This window comes from Heterocephalus glaber, unplaced genomic scaffold (assembly GCF_053883595.1).
Source record: "Heterocephalus glaber isolate CG9 unplaced genomic scaffold, H.glaber_assembly_v1.0 deba00001689, whole genome shotgun sequence".
Lineage (NCBI taxonomy): Eukaryota > Metazoa > Chordata > Mammalia > Rodentia > Bathyergidae > Heterocephalus > Heterocephalus glaber.
This window is the reverse complement of record NW_028258414.1, coordinates 1,594,986-1,614,052: the sequence shown is the minus strand read 5'-3', so window position 1 is coordinate 1,614,052 and position 19,067 is coordinate 1,594,986. Positions and strand designations below refer to the sequence as shown.

General features: G+C 46.3%; 1 protein-coding gene across 2 annotated transcripts in view; it reads left to right on the top strand.

Moving 5' to 3' along the window:
* The window catches only part of Aldh1a2 (aldehyde dehydrogenase 1 family member A2), an 88,508-nt gene extending 69,710 nt beyond the window's left edge, over nt 1-18,798 (top strand). For both annotated transcript variants that reach the window (XM_004855737.3, XM_087199233.1), the window contains exons 8-14: nt 7,091-7,193; nt 9,051-9,235; nt 10,602-10,766; nt 11,431-11,588; nt 12,680-12,754; nt 17,010-17,099; nt 18,156-18,798. In XM_004855737.3, coding sequence (XP_004855794.1) covers nt 7,091-7,193; nt 9,051-9,235; nt 10,602-10,766; nt 11,431-11,588; nt 12,680-12,754; nt 17,010-17,082 — 759 coding nt within the window. In that variant the 3' untranslated portion in view covers nt 17,083-17,099; nt 18,156-18,798. The remainder of the gene's footprint in view (nt 1-7,090; nt 7,194-9,050; nt 9,236-10,601; nt 10,767-11,430; nt 11,589-12,679; nt 12,755-17,009; nt 17,100-18,155) is intronic.
* The last annotated feature ends 269 nt before the right edge of the window (nt 18,799-19,067 follow it).

Here is a 19,067-nt window from a genome sequence, read left to right as displayed (position 1 = left end):
ATGACAGAAACATACAGTATAAATGCTTTTTGTTTGGCTGTATTTACTCAAGTAAAATTATTTTGAGATCCATTCATGTTGTCGTGTATGTCAGTAAGTCATTCCTTTTTACTGCTGTGCAATATTCCATTTAATGGCTATGTCACAGTTTGTTTATCTACTCAGCTGTTGATAGACATTTGAGTTGGTTCCAGTTTGGGACTACTACAGGTAAAACCTCTAAGAACATTTGTGTACAAATCGTATGCCCAAAATACCTAGGAATGGGATGGCTAGATCATATAGTTGGTTAAGAAACTGCTAAAATGTTTTCCAAAATGGATATAGTATGTCACATTCCTACCAGCACTGTGAAGAACTTCTATGCACTCTACATCCTCACCAACATGTTGCCTGACCAGTCTTTTTAATTTTAGCCATTCACATAGGTATATGGTGTTATCTTGATGTGGTTTTAATTTCCAATTTGCTACTGTTTCATTTGTGTATTTTCTACTCTATATCTTCTTTGGTGGGGTATCTTATAATCTTTGCCCATTTGGGAGGGAGTATCATTTGCTTTTCATTGTTGAATTTGAAAGTTCTTTGTATATTCTGGATACAAGTCCTTTGAGCTTTGCAGATATTTTCTCCCAGTCTGTCGCCTGCCTTTTTCATTCTCTTAGCAGTAACTTTTGAAGAGCAGATATTCTTAATTTTGATGACATCTGCTCATCAGTATTTTATTTTATGATCAAGCTCTTGGTGTTGTGTCTGAGAAATCTTTGTCTAACTTAAGGGCACAGAGATTTTTGCCTATGTATCCTTCTAGGAATTTTATAGTTTTTGTTTTGTATTTTGATGTATGATTTACTTGAGCTGATTTTTGTGTATATTCTTTTTTTTTCTTTTTTTGGGGGGTGGGTACTGGGGATCGAACTCGGGTCCTTGTGCTTGCGCAGCAGGCAGCAAAACCACTGAGCTAAATCCTCGGCCCTATTTTTGTGTATATTCTGAGGGAAGATTGATGTTCTTTACATGTTGCCTTTGTGCTGTTCTCAGGCTCTCATTCGTGTGGATGGGGGTCTGTTTCTAGCCTCTGCTAAGCTTCTCTGATCTGCATGTCTGCCCTCTTGCCAGAACCACACTACTTTAATTTCTGTAGCTTCCTAAGAACCCAGGAATTCTTGGACATTACAGGAAGAATATTAACTCAATACATTGCTCCTTGAAATTGGAGATAACTGGTGGGAGCTGAGAGAACTGAGTAAGGAGAATAGAAGGGAGAATTTGGGAAAGAGAAGATGGTAGAAGGAGACCCTGTGACGTGTGTGGCTGTTAGAAATACTCGGTGGTGTTGACAGTGTGACAGGTGTCAGTTATGTTTTCCCAGTGGAGTCTATACTGGACTTTTCCCTCTAGAGAGGCCTACAGTCATTTGGAGGGGAACCGATCCCATTGCTTTTGAAGTATCTTCTAGCTTCTTGCCTGGAAAGGACATCAGTGGTAGGGCTAGAGGACCTCATTGAGAAACATTTGTCTCTAATATGAGCACCAATTCATAATTAGCCTACAATATGAAAACTAATTTGCAGTTATCTACATTAATAGGGGCGGATGGAGGTCACCCACAAGCCCCCTTTTAGCTTGCAGTTGTTTAGTTCATTATCTTCCTATTCTGTTCTAACTTTATAGGCTATGCAGGAAATTAGAGATCCTTGCAGACTGAACATGTCACTTAAACGTGGATTTCAGCGTGGTGTCTTCGTGGGCACCCTGGGGACATGGGGCCTGTGGGTCCATCACAGAATGTCTGGAAGAGTCAGCAGCAGGAAGCTTATCTGAGGTGGCTGCTTTCTATTTTACTTTAGTAAAAGGCCTTAACAAAGCAAACAGAGTTACTCAGATTAAAGATGGGATTAATTTATCCTTACACAGCTAAATACATAAGCAATACATGTAAATATTTAATAAGCGAATATGAAAGGACTGCTATAAAGACAGAGTCAATAAACAACCTCAATAAAGTACAAGAAAACAGTTTGCATTTTGCTTAGTGTAGTGTTTTCTTTATCCAGTTAGATGAACAAACTATGATTTCATCATTAGGAAACAAGATAGTAGAGAGACCATCAAAGCAAACTACAGGAGAGTTCAGGTCGAGTCATGCCAGAGTGCTGTTTGCAGCTCGCAGCTGTATTAGCACTGGTTCCGCCTTGCGCAGCCGGGGTTCCCTTTTCATTCTCAGCGAGATGAATGTCACAAGGCACCATGTGAACCCCCCTGGGCTGCTCCTCGGGCAGGACCCAACTCAGCTGTCCTCTGTCTGCCTCCCTCCTCTCTGTAGGCGGGGGAAGTTGCTCCCTATCATTTCAACTGTTTCTGCAAAACAGCAAATAGACCTTTGAATCCGCTAGTAAATCATCCAGCATTTTAATCAAAACTACCAGTTTGATGTGACAGAACTTTTAGATGTACAGGTTTCAAAGTATTAGCTTTCTTCCCTTTTTTTCATACTTAAATCAAAATACAAGTACTGAAGAATAAGAAAAGAATATATGCTCTTGTCTCTGTCTGCTAGCTGGGCTTCCTTGTTTACTCCCTGAGTATGCTAAACCGAAGTCCTATGGTAGAATTCTCTCCTCCACACTCAGGTGGAATTAGAGCAGGTCTTACGATGCTGTCCCCAGACTTAGAAAAAGATGGTAAGTGTCCTGGGAATTCCGATGTGCAGCCAGTGTTTGAACCATGGCACCGTCCCCTATATTGGAGATAAGGAAATGAAAGCCACAGATAAAGCAGATGGAAGCCCAGGGCCCTCCTGCCAGCATCAGCAAGGCCCAGTCTGGAAGGGCCAGCATCCTGTGCTGTCTCATCTCGACTTCCTGTTTCAGGAGACTTTGAGGGCAGGTGTCCTGCTCTGGCTCACTGACTCAGCAAATGCTGTTGCAGATCTTCTGTGGGCCATGTGCAGAAAGAATAGAAGTCAGATGGTGCCTGTCCACTGATGAGTTCAGGACGGTGAGGAAGACAGATGGGTAGTAAACTAGAATGGGGCTCCAGTTGTGTTGGAGCTCTGTGCGATCGCAGAAGAAGGAGGCAAATCCAGGGGAGGCACCGAGAGTTGGGTATGGAAGTATATGGAGTTACCCGGGAGGACCAGCATGTCGGGCACACTCCAGGACACAAGTGTGTCCCAAGATGGGAAGGTGACCTCCTGTGGCTGGAGTGGTGGGTGGATGCGGTGATTCAGTAAGGAAGATTGGAAACATGCTTGGTGATGACACTGATTTTCCTAATCTGCATTTCACAGATGACATTTTGCATTTGCCGTTATTGCTTAAATAATGGAACTGTGACCCCTTAAAGGGCCTGTTGGGCCTGTTACCTTTTGGTGGCAATCTGAACAGATTCATGTGGCCGATTTGGGGGTATTTCAGAAAGGCAAGGAATGCTCACTTCATGTATATTTGGCATTTTTATTTTCATCATAGTTGGAACTAGGAAGCACAACCATGAAAATTTAGAAAGAAAAAAGAATGGAGTCAGGCAATTTAGGATTTAGTTTAAGAAATGAATATCTACTGCAGAAACCAGACATCTTCAAGTTGACAAAATACAGTCAGTCCAACCTGTACTGGGCCAACTGTATTTTGTCTTCTCAGTTTACTGAGCTCTCTACTAGAGATTTATTTTTATTTTTGCCTTTAAAAAGTTATCATATTGCTGCGAAGGAATGCATCCTAATTTAGGTAATTAGTAAAAAGAAAAATTATACTCAATTTTAGAAACTTCACTCAGGGAGCAACTTCCTTGAATAGGAAGGCATGAAAGCCTTTTGTGTTTGTTTTTGTCTTGTATAACAAATGATTCTCCTTGCAAAGGGCCGAATTGCGCTACTGCATGGTGGTGGAACATGAGCCCAGGACCCGGCGGCTCTTCCTGGGATACTCCTGATATCAATCTTGCAGCCCATTCAAAGGAGAGCGGGAGTCGGAGCTGGTCTGTGCCAACCTCCCTGCTGAGAATTAGCCTAGTTTCATCCTGTGTGGGGAGCCCCTAGCTCACCAACCTTGTCTGTTTGGGGTGCACAGATAGAGCTGTGCAGTTCTGCAGGTAGGGCAGAGTTAAGAAACCACAGCATGGGAACGCTGTCCCTTACTCTGATAATGAGCCCTGCATGGAGAAGCTACAAACAGAACAGGGTTTCTGCCATTCTGCTCTGGTGAAAAACTATATCTGCTGCATGAGACAAGAAAAAGAGAATTGTGGACAGACTCTCAGAGCAAGCAGGCGCCCAGAGCCTTATCTGTCTTTTGTTAATGCCTCGAATTAACCAGAAGGTGAAGGGAAACACTTGTTGCTTGGCCTTCATTCTGCAGATAAAGCTGCTGAGATCCTGGGCTCGGAGCTTTCCCAGAGTGGCTTTCCCAAGTTGAAATTCATGGGGAGCTAAGCTGGAGTTCAGGGTACCTAGGTCTTCTGAATCCTCTGGATCAAAATGTAGGCTGTAAAGCCACATGTGGTTATAATTAGCCAGGTTGTCAGCCAGGGCCCAGAAGGAATAATGGGAGTGCTTTGTGGAACCATTTCTGACTGAAAAAAAAAAGATGACAAACTCAAAACTGGGCCTTCACACCTTTGTCTTCCATTCTATGTCATTTACAGGATTTAGTCTTTCAAACTGTGTGCTTATCTGTTTTGTTACAAATTGCCCGTTTTATCAGAATAGGCATGAGTCTCATGTTTGTCAGTATCAGCTTGACCTGTAGGCCTTCCTTACCCACCATGCCCTCTTACCTTCTGCTCATGTAGGAAGGGCTAAGTATGACCAGCATATCACATACCTCCAAGGAACCACACTTCAACTTTTCCATCAAAGAAGAGTTGATGAGGTCCAGCCCTGTGTCCTATAACATGATCTTAGGTTTGCAATCCCCTTGATTTTGACTTTGGAAACCTTGTATGGGGTTTGTGTAATGTGCAAGCTTTACCTGTGCTGGACCTACTGTATTTTGTCAACAGGTTTGTCAGAGCCAGTTCTTCTTGGACTCTTTGCTTTTAAACATGTTAAGAACCTGCTGGTTTGGGGCAGCATCTCTTTTCCCTTCATAGTAATGATAATGAGGACTGCTTCCTGCTCAGGGCCACTTCACCTCCCTCCACTCCCAGGGAGGATGCATGAGTAGTAATATGTTTTCCAAAGAGAGTTTGGCCTGGAAACCAAGAGTCCCAGGAGAAGACATGTCACCTGTGACCCTGTGGTTGGGGAGGGTTCTTGCTTTCTGCTCCATTTCTACAGGTGAGGACCAGAATGGTCTGACTCTGGGTTATAGCAAAGAACTATGGAACTAGAATTTAACCTGTTCAGACCTAATATTAACTTAGAACCAGTTTTTTTTCTAAGTGGACTGCAAAGCTGGCCATGCTTATTGAGCTCCTGTCAGGGTGACGTGGAAGTCCTGTTAGGTCTGAGTCTCTTGTTGGCAAGGAACTAAGCTCAGCACTATACCTGGCACATAGAGGAACTGTGAATAGTGTTGAGTGAAGGAGACTAGCGAAGACTGGGGTTTTCCTGTGTGTTCCATCCTGAGGCCACTCCAGCAGGAAGTACTCGTCCTACCACAGAACACATCCTATTTATTCTCTTGGGGATGAGCGGCAACTTTACTTTCTTCCAGAGAGGAAGGGAAAGGTGTTACTCAGCTGAGATTTGCCTTACAGTGTTGAGCATTAATTTGCTTTCTAAGGAAAGACTGGCAAAGCACTGATACTGGAAGAATTATTCTTAAGTATTCTCCTCTGATAACCACATGTGGAGCGAGACTTGTATAGTTACTGTACGGTCAAGAATGTCAGTGTGTAGTGTGGTGTGGTACAACTCAGGGAGCAGGGCTAACAGAACTGTAGGCCGGCTCTACCTGCTCCAAATGTTTAGTCAGTATCCTACTGTGCATAAAACAAGTACACCTCATTTCTTCAATGTAAATCTGAAGGCACAATAAAAGTTTTGTAACTGACATTTTGTGACAATGATTTGTGCTGAAAATAGATGATTTTTCCTACTGTTTCAAATCAGTTTGGAGCACAGCAAGATTTGGTGGTGTGTGGCTCAGCCTAGGAAAGAATGAAGGGAGGACGGAAGGGAAGGAGAGGGGTGATCCCCAGCTTGGGGAGGGGAAGGTGAGGCGCAGGGCAGAACAGCCATGCCCTGGCCAGCCACAGGGGGTGTGCTGGAGCACATGCAGTCCCTCAAAGGGTCCATGCCGGGCTGTAGGGCCAGCGCCTTTACACCACTGCCGCTGGCAGTGGGTTGTATGGGAGACCCAGGGAGGACCTCCCGTTAGACAGGGAGCTCTTTTTAACTGAAGCTGACCCTGAGGGAGCCAGCAGCTGTGAGCCTGTCCTGACAGTGCTCCTCACTACTGAAGCTGAGTATGTACCCTGTATCCCTCTCCACACTCAGCTTCATCACCAGTATGAGTCTACTCCATGGCAAGTGCTTTCTCCAGACCCACCCTCTTATTTAGTTGACTTTTCTATGAACAGGAATTTACAGTATGGCACAAACAGAGACAGATTCTCAGCTACCTAGAGTCCTTTCACTGTAGCCTCAGGTCGAGATGAAGGTGTGATATTGATAGTCTCTTTGGTCCATATGATGAAGCCCCCTGCCGCCATTTTAGATCTACGTGGACACTCATTTCATCCTTATGATGTCTTTCAGGTGGAGCCAGGTGGTGGCTTTTCAGAGGCCAGAGTTCTAATCTAAAGGCCACAGTGAGGTGTTGGAAATCCCTACTCACATTTTGTTTGCCATTTATCTTTCAGGAAATCTTTTGGTGATTGAGATTCCAGACTCAACTCTCATTGCCTTGTGTCTTCCACCAGGAAACTAATGTGTCCTCCAGGTCACTCCACTGTGGTCATTCAGCTGCCTGATGTCTTGGTCACCCACACTGGCCACACAAGTGGTACCTGTGGCATTCAGTGGGGTCTTTGCCTTTTAGGATCAGTGACTGCTGCAACTCATTGTTGCCCAGAGCAGGCTTTGACCACCAGCTATGTCAGCTGCAAGGTGTGTCAACCTCTCTTCCTTCTTTTCTTTCAGGTTGGAAAGCTTATCCAAGAAGCAGCTGGAAGAAGTAATTTGAAGAGAGTAACTCTGGAACTTGGAGGAAAAAGTCCCAATATTATTTTTGCAGATGCAGATTGTGAGTCAACCATAGAACTCATATATATTCCAGCACACTGCCCTTTGGTGCTCTCTTTTGTATCACCACTTGTTTTGTTTTGTTTTGTTTTTTGAGACTGGGCTTCACTATATAGTCCAGGATGACCTTGAACTTGCTATCCTCCTGCCTCAGCCTCTTGAGTGTTGGTATATTTCCTCTCTTGATAAGACACTAAGATCTTTGACAATAAGGGCAATCAAAATAACTTTATGAGAGAAAATAAATTAACATTGGGGAAAGGGCCTTTATTAACTGAGTATCACACAGAGTTTGTTTTAGACACTGACAAGGGATTTTGATTCTGTGATGCTGTGGAGTAGGGTAGAAGAGGTAAAGCCTCAGTCAGCAGATATAGCGGAGGGAACAGTGTTTCAAGCCTGCAGACAACTGAGGTAGGGTCTCTCTGCCCACATTCAAAAAGTCTAAATTCTTAACCGGGCCTGGGAGCTGGTAGATTGTAAATAAATTGTAAATAAATTGTAAATAAATCCTACTCACTAACCCTGCCAACATTTTCACAAACCCAGCCATCCCAGCCCTTTCTGCTGCTCCCAGGACTTTAGCAAGGATGACAACGCACTCAGGTCCATTCTGTGGGGATGGACCTCACCAGGAGGACTTTACGGAAGCTCAGAGCAGTAACCTAGGAGACCCACATCTCCCGGAAGGAGGCAATCTAGGCAGGCTGCACAGGTGGGGCTTTCTGTTTTGGAAAGCTCTCCAGGGAATGAAATTCCAAAATCTCATTCAGTCATTCTTTCCTTCTTCACATCCTCCTCCAGGCAGAGCTGCTTTCCCAGTTCCACCAATGCAGAGGTCAGAAAACAGAAAGCAGATGGCTTGAATCACAGCCCCAGCTTGGAATTTGCAGAGCTCAGCCTTAGCTTCACACTGGTTGTCAAGATCAGGTTTCCTAAACCTGTTCCTCTGGAGGATTGGGCACTGAACTGTCATGCTGCCCGTGCACTGATGGTCAGCCAGCTGTGTAGCACTGGCCTGAGCCACATTTATAAAGATGACTTTAAGTATAAAATATTAGAGATGAACAAGAAAAAAATTATTGCTCTGGTGCAATTCCATCTCAACAGAGAGGAAATTTAGAGTCTCCAAAGAGCCTTTGCTGACACAGCTTAACTACCAAATAAATACTAATTAGACGACAAGAGCCCATAAATCAGGGCCATAAATCGGCAGTCCATTGGTCAAATGTACCTACATATCTGTTGACCTGTCTAAACAACACACCATGGTGAAAAACAACATTGTACATTAATATGTTGATTGCTGGGTTTTTTTCTAATTATACAATGATTTAAAAATTTTTATTTTAAAGATTAAGCATCCTCATTGACAGTCCAGAAACAGCCCTTACTGATTTCTTGGACACACACTTAACACAGTGTTTTAAATGGAAAAGATCTGGCAAAGTCTCAGCTTGTATTCCTACATGATGGAGAGCCAAACGTAGTGGCTTCCCTTCTTGGTCTCTCTGTCACGGTGCCTGGTCCCTGGCAGAGTTGAACCTTTACATTATGTGCCCGGCCATTTTGCATAGTGGCTTTTGAGACTCCCATTGGGGGTGACAGAGTATCAGTCCCTCTATTTACAGAACAAGAAAGAGACTCAAAGAAGTGAAATTATCCCAGTTTGTATCATAAGTAACGTCAGGCTCTGTTAGAACTAGAACTGAGCTGTGATCTGAGCTGAGGGCTGTCTGTTCTCTGCTGCACCCTGGGATGACAGCAGGCAACACCTGGGGCTGAGGGGAGGGAGGCAGCTCCAGGGTTGGACCCACCAGGCAGAGCACGTGGAGAACGTGGCCACCTCCTCTTGCAGTGGACTATGCTGTGGAGCAGGCACACCAGGGCGTGTTCTTCAACCAAGGCCAGTGCTGCACTGCGGGCTCGCGCATCTTCGTGGAGGAATCCATCTATGAGGAATTCGTAAGGAGGAGCGTGGAGCGGGCCAAGAGACGCATAGTGGGGAGTCCCTTTGACCCCACTACCGAGCAGGGTCCTCAGGTAGAGAAATCCCCAGCACCGCTCTGTCCACCTCATCTCTGAACAGCCCAGACTCTGGGCATTTCCCTTTCCTGCTGCCTCTTTCCTCCTCTACCAGTCTTCCTGGCTGGAAGTGTAGCCCCCCCAGAGATACTGCTTACTTGTTATGCTTCTTTTCCTTTTCTAAATTTTACCTCTGAACCACTGTGGGTTTAGGGTTGACTTAAAGCTGTTTTGAACTTAAGGGGATGATTTGGAATCTGATAAGATGGCTCGTGACAGCAGAACTTACCCCCAATCCTTCTAACCCCCTACCTTCTGGATACCCCGACAGGTGCCATGGCAGAGAGAGCGAGCCTCTCCCCTTCCGGTCTGTCTGTTCCTCACAGGCTGCTGAGGTTCTCTTCACCACCTGCCGTGGTCTGCAGAGAATGTGGGCAGGCAGGGCTGCCTGACTTCCCTTAGCTCTGTGGCTCTCTCATTCTGACCACACCCCTCACTATGGTGGGGGGTAGAGGGCCACAGACTTTCCTCTTGGGGGGTCAGACTGTGGCTCACTAACCATCGTGATATATCTCCAAGTGGGATTGGAGTCTGAGCATCTGTAAAGGGAGATGAGGGCCACAGCGTGGGGCTTCCTGTGGAGGAGGATGTCTTCTCGGTTTTGAAAGCTGGTTTTCTAGCCAAGCAGTTTGAACTTGGAGGTGAATGTAGACTTTTATATTATTTACTATAATAGTTGAATGAATGATAACTCGTAGTTTGGGCCAGGGGAGAGACAGTCTTTATATTTTGGAGTAGGAAGCTTGCCCTCCCTGTGTAAGCTTAATCATCTCTAAAGGAATTACTTTAAAAATAAATCCCATAGGATTTGGTGTGTGGCACTATCAGGAAAGGATGTGTTAACTTACGTATTTTTCCATTATTACTTGCTAAATTATTCATTTGTTTTTAGAATTTGGAATTTCCTCATACAAGCCATAAGTAATAAATTAGCCAGTGTCTTTATTATTTTGAAATGTTTCCTAAGTCTTCATCTGGTACTTCAGATTAGGCATGGTTAGGGCTGGGGATTTAGCTCAGTGGTTCCGGCGCCTGCCTCGCAAGCCCAAGGTCCTGAGTTCAATCCCCAGTACCAAAAAAAAAAAACACCACATACACAGATTAGGCATGGTCATCAGAGCAGTATCTTTATGGCAAGCCTCCATCTAGTAAGTTTTTCATAGGCCATTTTTTATAGGTCATCACTTGATAAATAACAGCAGTTTCATAAGATTTGACTGGATATAGAGAAATTTTCGCAAAAATGTCATAAAGGAGAGTCTTGAGAACACACTTGTTTTCATCTTCAGAGAAGGATTTGCTTATTGCCTGATTCCTCCTATAGATTGATAAGAAACAGTACAACAAGATCCTGGAGCTCATCCAGAGCGGAGTGGCCGAGGGCGCCAAGCTGGAATGTGGAGGCAAAGGACTGGGCCGGAAGGGGTTTTTTATTGAGCCCACCGTGTTTTCCAATGTCACCGATGACATGCGGATTGCCAAGGAGGAGGTATCAGATATGGCATTCTTACAAGGGCCGCATCTTGCTTGGGATGGTTTCCAGGGCATTTCTAGTAGACAACATCAGCCTTTTAGCTCTTAGCAGTTTATACATGTTCATTTTGCAATAGCAATAAATGTGGCTATGGCTATGGAAGTTCCAGTTTCAAGAAAAAAGTTAAACCAAAATACAAGGAAGTGACATGGAGATGAGGGGATGCACTGTGTGACTGTGATTGTTATTAGTGAACTGAACAATCAAAATGACCAGTCAGTTCTTGAAAATACGGGCCACTAGATGGTTGACTAGGAAAGAGAAAACGTGCCAGCATCCTTGCGTCTGTGCAGGTGAGGGACAGGAGCGCATTTACCTGCAGTCCGGAGTAGTGTTTAGGGGTCAGGGAGAAAGTCACATTCTCTTTTGTACCTAAAAACACACCCTTGGATCACACAGGGATCAAATGATGGCAGAGAAGTTGGGGTGTGTCAGTGCTAAACTCTGAGGCGAGACTCACGTAATCTTACTCTGGGGAAGTTCAGAGTATTTTACAGTTTTGTGCTCCTAACCTTAAATGGCAATTAAATCATCAAGGCCAAGTAAACTTGCTTTAAAATGGGAAAGCAGATGGAGGAAGAGCAGAGCAGCCATATTGAGTCCAACTGTTTTGTTGCAGATCTTTGGTCCTGTTCAGGAAATTCTGAGGTTTAAGACTATGGACGAAGTTATTGAAAGAGCCAACAACTCAGACTTCGGACTTGTAGCAGCTGTCTTTACTAATGATATCAACAAGGCCCTCACAGTTTCTTCTGCAATGCAGGCTGGGACTGTATGGTAAGATCAGAGACAACCTCATTGTCCTGGCCCTGACCAATTCCACTGGTGCCATGAAGTCTTGTATTGGTTCAGTTTTCATTCCTGTAATGTATTACCAGAGGCAGGATAACTGTACTTGAAAAAGATTTATTTAGCTCACAGTTTTGGAGGCTGTGAGCCCAAACAGTGAAGGCCCCTATGGTTATGTTACTTCATGGTGGATGGAATGGCTAAAACACATGGGAGAGGAAGCCATTGCATCGTGGAGCACAAGCCCAGAGAGATAAATTCAGGGCTGGGGCTCACTCAGAACAACCTACTGTTCTAAGAGCTTTGGAGCCTGTGCTAGTTACTTTTCTCTCATTGCTGAGAAAAAAATACCCGACACCTAAAGTTAAAGGGGGAGAGACTTATTTGGCTCACAGTTTGTAGAGATTTCAGTTCATAATTGGCTGGCTCCAAGCCAGGCTGGCAGAGGGGCCACAGTTCATGGTAGAGGAAGACAGTAAAAGCAACAAGACACCATAACATTGTCCTTCTGCCTCTTTAATCTTATTCAGACTTAGGGTGAGTAGCACTCATGCCCTTAATCCTAGTGCCCTCCAGCCTAGTCCCACCATGAATCAATCACACACTCTGGATTCAGCCATCTCTGAAAAAAAGCATGAGGCTTTGGGGGGACTCAAGCCATAACAGAGCCCATGAGCAAGATCGAGATCTTAAGCCCCTCTGAGGGCAGCTGTCCCAGTGACCTAAGGACTCTTACTAATATCCACACCATCACCCAATATTACCACCGGGGCACCAGACTTCTAACACCCGAAGCCTTGGGGGAACAAAGCACGTCCAAACTATAGCAGGGCTTTATAGCTCTTAGGATCTAGGGTACAGTAAATTCACCCTATAAGGATGAGGAAGACCCAAGTCAACCAGGCTTGGATACACTTCTTACTGGCTAGATCAGTAAATCTCAATAGGTTGTAACCTACAACTTTCTCATTTGGAGAAAAGAAATAAAAAGTAAAACTAAAAAGAAATATCATACTAATCTGATGATTTTTGTGCAGGTGGAATCCATACTAACAATATTGTATGTTTTCTTCTTTCAGGATCAACTGTTACAATGCCTTAAATGCCCAGAGTCCCTTTGGGGGGTTCAAGATGTCTGGAAATGGGAGAGAAATGTAAGTGTCAAAGTTGCTAATGTGGGCAGAGAAATAGGGATGGCAAATACCATAGGATAGTTTCATTCTCTTCCATCCATTTATTTAACTAACATTTTGGTGTGCATGTGCTACTATAAACTAATAGTAGCCGTGAGTACAAACTCACTCTAAGGAAGAAGAGAAAAATTAATGTAACAGAAACTTCATGTAATAAGAGTCACTGAGGAAGGTAGGTCAAAAAATCTTGTAAATATAGAGTAAACACCCATTCATTTGGCCTGACGGGTTCAGAGAAGACATTACAGAGAAGGTAACAAGATAACATTCCAAGTTTTGGGCGGAGGAATTCACCAGCTGCCAGCCCAAGGGCCAGATGTGGCCTATTGAAACCGTCTTTCTTCACCACATTTGAGATCTTTACCTAAGACTCCAAAATGAAGAGGCTTTTCATAAAACCTAGAGTTTTTTTCTGCTAATTTTCACTCCCCATAACAAAATCGCCAGCTGTGACTCTGCACTTTGCCCACCAATCCTGTGCTTCCTGTTCTCAGCACTTCCTGCCATTCCCGTGTACCCCCTTTTGATCACCAGCTCAGACCCTGTGGGCTCCTTCAGATTGGGCCTGTGGAGTTAGGGCATAGGATCAACGGAGGGACTACTTGGAGATATAGGTGGAAAGGTTGGCTTAAACCGCTCTCAAAGATAGTGGCTGATACCCTTGGAAGGCTTGCCAGATGCTGCTGGACAATCTGCATTCTTAATTCTGTCTTAACCCTGGCAGTGATCCTCTAAGGTACCTGAGGTGCTGTAGTTGTTCCCATCTTACACATGAGAACATAGAGGTTCTGGGAGATTGAGCAATTTGTCCAAGGTTGCACAAGTGTTAAGTGCAAGAGCCAGGATCTGAGCAGTGTGATTCTCCAAACTTCTCTGAGCCTTGAAGCTCTCCTTGCTTAATGGTCTAACACTAGGGGCTAGAAAAGACCAGTGAAAGCATCTGAAGCAATAGGATCATAGCACATTCCCCAGACACTGTCCTTACCTCTCCCACAATGCCGTTCTTCACTCTTACCTCACTGCAACTTTAAGTCACCCTGCAACCTTGAAAAATGATTCCCCTTTCTCCTTCTACTCAAGTGTTCCTGTCTTGGAAAGACCAGTCCAAGTCCCTGATGGGGAGTCCAGGGCTATACCCTGGCTGTTGTGGTGAGGGTAGCCATCTACAGGTTGCCTGATGGGGTGGCCTCTCCGTCTGGGCTCAGAGACTTGACCCCAGCTTTTCTCAGCTCTGCCTGCCCAGCCACTGTTTCTCTCTTGCTGTCCTTTCCCATTTCCTCTCCCCTGAGATGATAGGTGGCAAAGCACAAGCTGGACAACACGTGTCACAAACAGGGCTGGGAGGAAGCTGTGAACCTTAGCATTTTAGGAACGAAGGACACAGGCTTTGCAAATGGGAGTACGATGGGGTACTCTAAAACGAATGAAGGGGTGTGTGTAGGGGTGTGTGTGTGTGTGTGTGTGTGTGTGTGTGTGTGTGTAGAAAGGAATCACCTGTAGCCCGAGGGGCTGGTGTTGTTAAACATGCTTATCTGGGGACCCACTCTCAGAGATCCTGATTTAGTGGATCTGGGCTAGGGCCCAGGATCTGCATTTTTAACAAGCTTCAGGAATGATTCTGATGCAGGTGGTCTGGGGACCTCATTCTGAGAAATGCTGCTCTAGGCCAAATAAAAGTGCAGGGAAACATATTCCCTAAACAGAAACCCTGTTTGCTTTATGGGTGAGTCTGAGTGCTTCCTAAAACAGCTTGCTGGGAGCTACTAAAACCCAATATTTCCCTTACCCCTAGGTATTCTGTGCTTGGCTTATTTTAGGGATTATAAACCAGTCTGCTGAGAAGCAGGAAGACTGGCTTCTAAATGTCCCCATGCCCTGTGGCAGCGTACCTCTGTAAAAGTGACCACACACAGAGACAGGCACTTCCGTGGCAAGATGCTGGCCTTTATGCAGCAGGGCTTTTCCTTGTTAACCGTGGAACTGTACATGCCTCCAGAACTGGACTGGAGTAAACAGATTTAAGAGAAAGACGCGGAACGAGATGAAGTTGCTAGAGAAGCATCCACACTCCTGGGTTTCCAAGCCGTTGAGAGTGCTTCTCAAAGTGTGTGCCGGATGACCCCATGTGTCTCCTGGTCCCTCCCTGGACCTGCTGAGATGGGATCTTTGCTACAGGGAGGACAAAACCCTACAGTTTAATTGGGTGGTCACTTGTGTGTTCTGAGCTTCAGGATTGGCTGGCCTCACTGGACTCATCAGGCAGCTGGTGGCAGAGCCCTAGGTTTCTTCTCTGTCCCTTGCTTGCTGGTCACACTTCTCTAAGGCTTCTCCCTGGCACTCCTGGATGTCCTGGGCACACGGGCAGTGCACACTCCCTACCTGGGACCTGGCCAAAGAGCCAGAGCCAGCATGGTCCCCACTGCTTCCCACATGGAGCACGGCGGGATCCCACCATGCTGCAGCACATGACCACACCATGTCGCTTGCACGTCTGTCCGTAGACTTGCTCACGTTTCTCACCCAGATCCAACCCAGAGGTCCATGTGAGATGCAAGTGTGATCCAGGGTGTGCCCAAGTGTGTGCACAAGCCAGGAAATGAGGGAGTAACCCACTTCAGACAGAGCTACGGGGAGTCCTTAAAGCAGGGGCACATTCAGACTTGCCCAAGGGCAGAAAGGCATCTGGGGCAGCCAGGGCCAGGCTGGTCATGAAAAGAGCAGGCTGCTGGGGCCAAGTTAACAAGGGACCCGTACGCATGGGTGCTCCTCTCACTCTGAGAGGGATGCGCTGTACCGGCCAGAGGACACCACGCCTACCACCCTGCCTTGGCCTTCTGATGTCTCCTGGGCCTCGTCAATTTAGGAACCCCTGGCAAAGTGACAGAAACGGCTCCTGGGAGTCCCTGAGAGGAACCAGGAGGAGCCATTGACTTGTAAAGCCCAGTTGTAGAACTGCAGTTTTCACACAGCCTTTCTTCATCCCGTCCCACTCGGGGGCATCTCTGAGGGTTCTTTTCCTCTCTCCTAGTGGAGACCAGGTGGCAGCAGTGTAGGAGTGGGGAGGGAGGCAGGTGGAAGCTGTCTGTTCCCCTCCTCCCTCCCTGCGCAGGGCTGCACATGAGCTCACATGTTTGGTGAGGGCAGAAAGCAAGAGGCAAGGGCTCCAGCCCCGTGGGGGACAGGGCTCCCCTGATGCTGCTGGGCTAGAGGTGGGATGGGGGTTCTGGGACCCAGGAGGGGACCCTTCTCCCCAGGCCTTTAAACAAGAGAAAAGAAAAACATTTCCCTTTAAAAGAAAACGGGACACGCTTCATTTTACAATGAGATCGAGGAAAGGAAAAGCAGCTAAGGAGGTGAAGGGAGGAGAGGAGAGAAAGGAGGAAGGAGAGGGCTGTTGCAGCGAGCAGATGTGGCCACGTGGAGCCCCTTCGGGAGAGTGTGGGGGGGGTGGCAAGGGCCCCTGGAGAGGCCACCCCACCCACCCCAGCTCAGCCCCCAGCACTGCAAGCTCTGCAGAGGCTGGGAGTTAGCTCGCTTCACTGTCCTGAAGTGAGCCCAGCTCAATAAGTGTATGATGACTGAATGACTGACAATGCTTGATCCATGAGAAGTCCCAGAGAGGAAGTGGCCAAAGAAAATCTGGAGGAGAAGAACTTACAAACAGTTCCCAGTTCCTTTCTAGCCAGCTCTTTTTATTTTGTAAATCTTTCCCCTGACTCTGTAGGGACATGGACAGCACTACTCAGGACTGCCTGGAAGGAGGCAAGCCTAGCAGTGACAAGCTCTTCGGGCTCATGATCAGGGCAGAGCCATCAAGAGAGGACACAGCATAAGCTGGGTTCTAGAGGACAGCTGCCTTGGTCCTCAGAGAGAACCAATGCTGACTCTGGATGGGACAGGTGGCCAAGGTGCTGAGACACCCAGTCCATTTCCTCCCTGGGCAGCTCTGGCCACAGCTCAGCCAGGCTGGTGCTGTCAGCAGCTGGGAGTCTCTGGCTTTCTTTCTGTGCAGCAGTGAATACATGCCAGCCTTTAACTGTAAGAAATAGTAGCTGCTCCTAAAGTGATACAAGAAGGCCAGGCTTGGGGAGTTCTGCATGGCTCCGCAAGACCTGCAGTTTACTGGTGATAACCTGCACCTCTCTGAGGAGTCCCGCCATGGTGCAGGCCTGGTTGCAGGGGCCTCTGTTGTCTGATCTGCCCGTTTCTGTTTCAGGGGAGAGTTCGGTTTGCGAGAGTACTCGGAAGTTAAGACAGTCACTGTCAAGATCCCTCAGAAGAACTCTTAAGAAGACCCAGGAGGAAGGTGAAGGCGGCCTGTGCCCTCCCCTCTGCTTTCTCTGTAGGGCCTGGTCTCGGAAGACAGAGCTGAGCTGTGGGCCTTCTTTACAGGTTGAAATGATGACATGGAAGAGGCAGGTCACTCAGCTGACACTGACCAGTGGGGCAGGGTTTCTGGGTCCTCCGGAAGGGGTCACCCTAGTGATGTCAAATATTGGGAGAAGAGGGGCATAGGGAGGGAGGAGCTGTAGGGCATAGTTAGTGTCTCTTTCTGGAGCCAGGGTGGGATAAGGGAGGTGGGTGATTCAATGCTTCTGTCACTGAGAACTTCCCTCACCAGGAAAGGTGGCCTTTGCGTTGTCTTCCTTTTCCTCCTTACAGTTTCTCCCCGATCACCAGCCCTCCCTATCCTCCAAGGAAATCTCAGCTGAGCTCATTTGGGGCAGATGTTTGGGCCGGGAACAATTTTCCAAGGTTTTGTAGCCAAATTACCATTTCATGTTATCCATTCCTTCAAAGCAAAACATGAAATGGTTTTAGTTAGAGCCAGACCAGACCGAAACTGCCAGGAGCTGGTACACTACAGATGTTCTAAGTAGTAAGAACCTGGGAAGTTCCTGACCCACTCTGCTTTCCTTAAATCTATAAATAATGGGAGCACAATATCAAGAAAATGGACAGTAGAGGTCATCATGCACAGGTCACAGCTTCTGAGCTTGTGGCAGAGTTTTGATGATGCGTGTGCGCGCATGCATGCGTTTTGGAGGAATGGTTGTCTTTCATAAATGGATAAGATCTCTTGCAAGCTTACCTTAAAACTGACCAAAAAACAATCCAGGTAGGCTTGAGAAGTTGGTGAGGCTGGGTGCTCTGCAAAAACAATCCTGTTTCCAGCACTGGCTTCCCGTTTTATGCAGTGAGTTACTGCTGCAGCTGGGACCTAACAGCATCCCCTGTACCCGCCACTCCCAGGGTTGTGGTGTGAGTCTGCTCCATTGTGCCCAAATCACGTGCCTGCAATCCACTGGCAGAAACCTTGGAGAGTCTGGCCCAGCCTGAGGGTTTCCTTCTCCACTTGCAGAGTTCCCGAGCCGAGAGTGCCAGTGCCCCACTGGAGCTCCTCTGCGTGCCTGGTGGTTCGTCCATGCACCACTCTGGCCTCCCAGCCAGCAAGCCTCGGCCTGCAGAGGAGGAGGCGTGAAGCAGGACTGCCTCCCTTTCCTCCAAACTCACCATCCTCCCCTCTTTCCACTGAGTCCCCCAGCTTAGTGGGGACCATGTTAGCTTCCTTTTCTCCTCTTTTCAGCTGCCAGATCCAAGCCAATCTCTAACCTAGATGAAGGGCATTTATTTAAAAGTATCAAACATAACCTAGTGAATGTGGAACACATATATAGCCTTCTGTATTTAACAGTTTCTGCTTTCTAACCATACCTGTTTTCTATTTATAACCCTTGTTTGTTTGTGATGTTTCAAAGAACTCTCTCCTTGCTGTTATTTACAAATGACAGTGCGGTCCGCAGCCCAGTGCCCCTACAGAAGCTGGCTTTCTGAGTCCTTCCATCGAATGCTCTGCTCTTCTCCCGTAGTGCATCGAAGCGAACATACCCATTAACCAACTAGTTACCTTTGAACTGCGATATAGAATGTGAAAATGAAGATTTATTTCTTTTAATTTACTTAAGAAGAAACCTGTGGTAGCAATAAAGCCTTTATATTGTGTACCCTTTGGCTGTGTCTGTCACTCTGTGCTACAGTAAGATGATCTGGGTCCTTCCCTTGGCTGCTGGGTTTTTCAGCTCTGTAACTCTCTTGGGTTACTGAGAGATATTCTGGGTTACTAAGAGGATATTTTTATAGACTAGATTAAGGTAAACAAAGTCTTATTTTGTGGCACTATTTAAAATCCCTGTGTGCACATAGTTTTGTGTGACAATGAAATAAAACAACAACAAGAACAACAAAAACCCAAATATGTGAATGACAGGTTTCA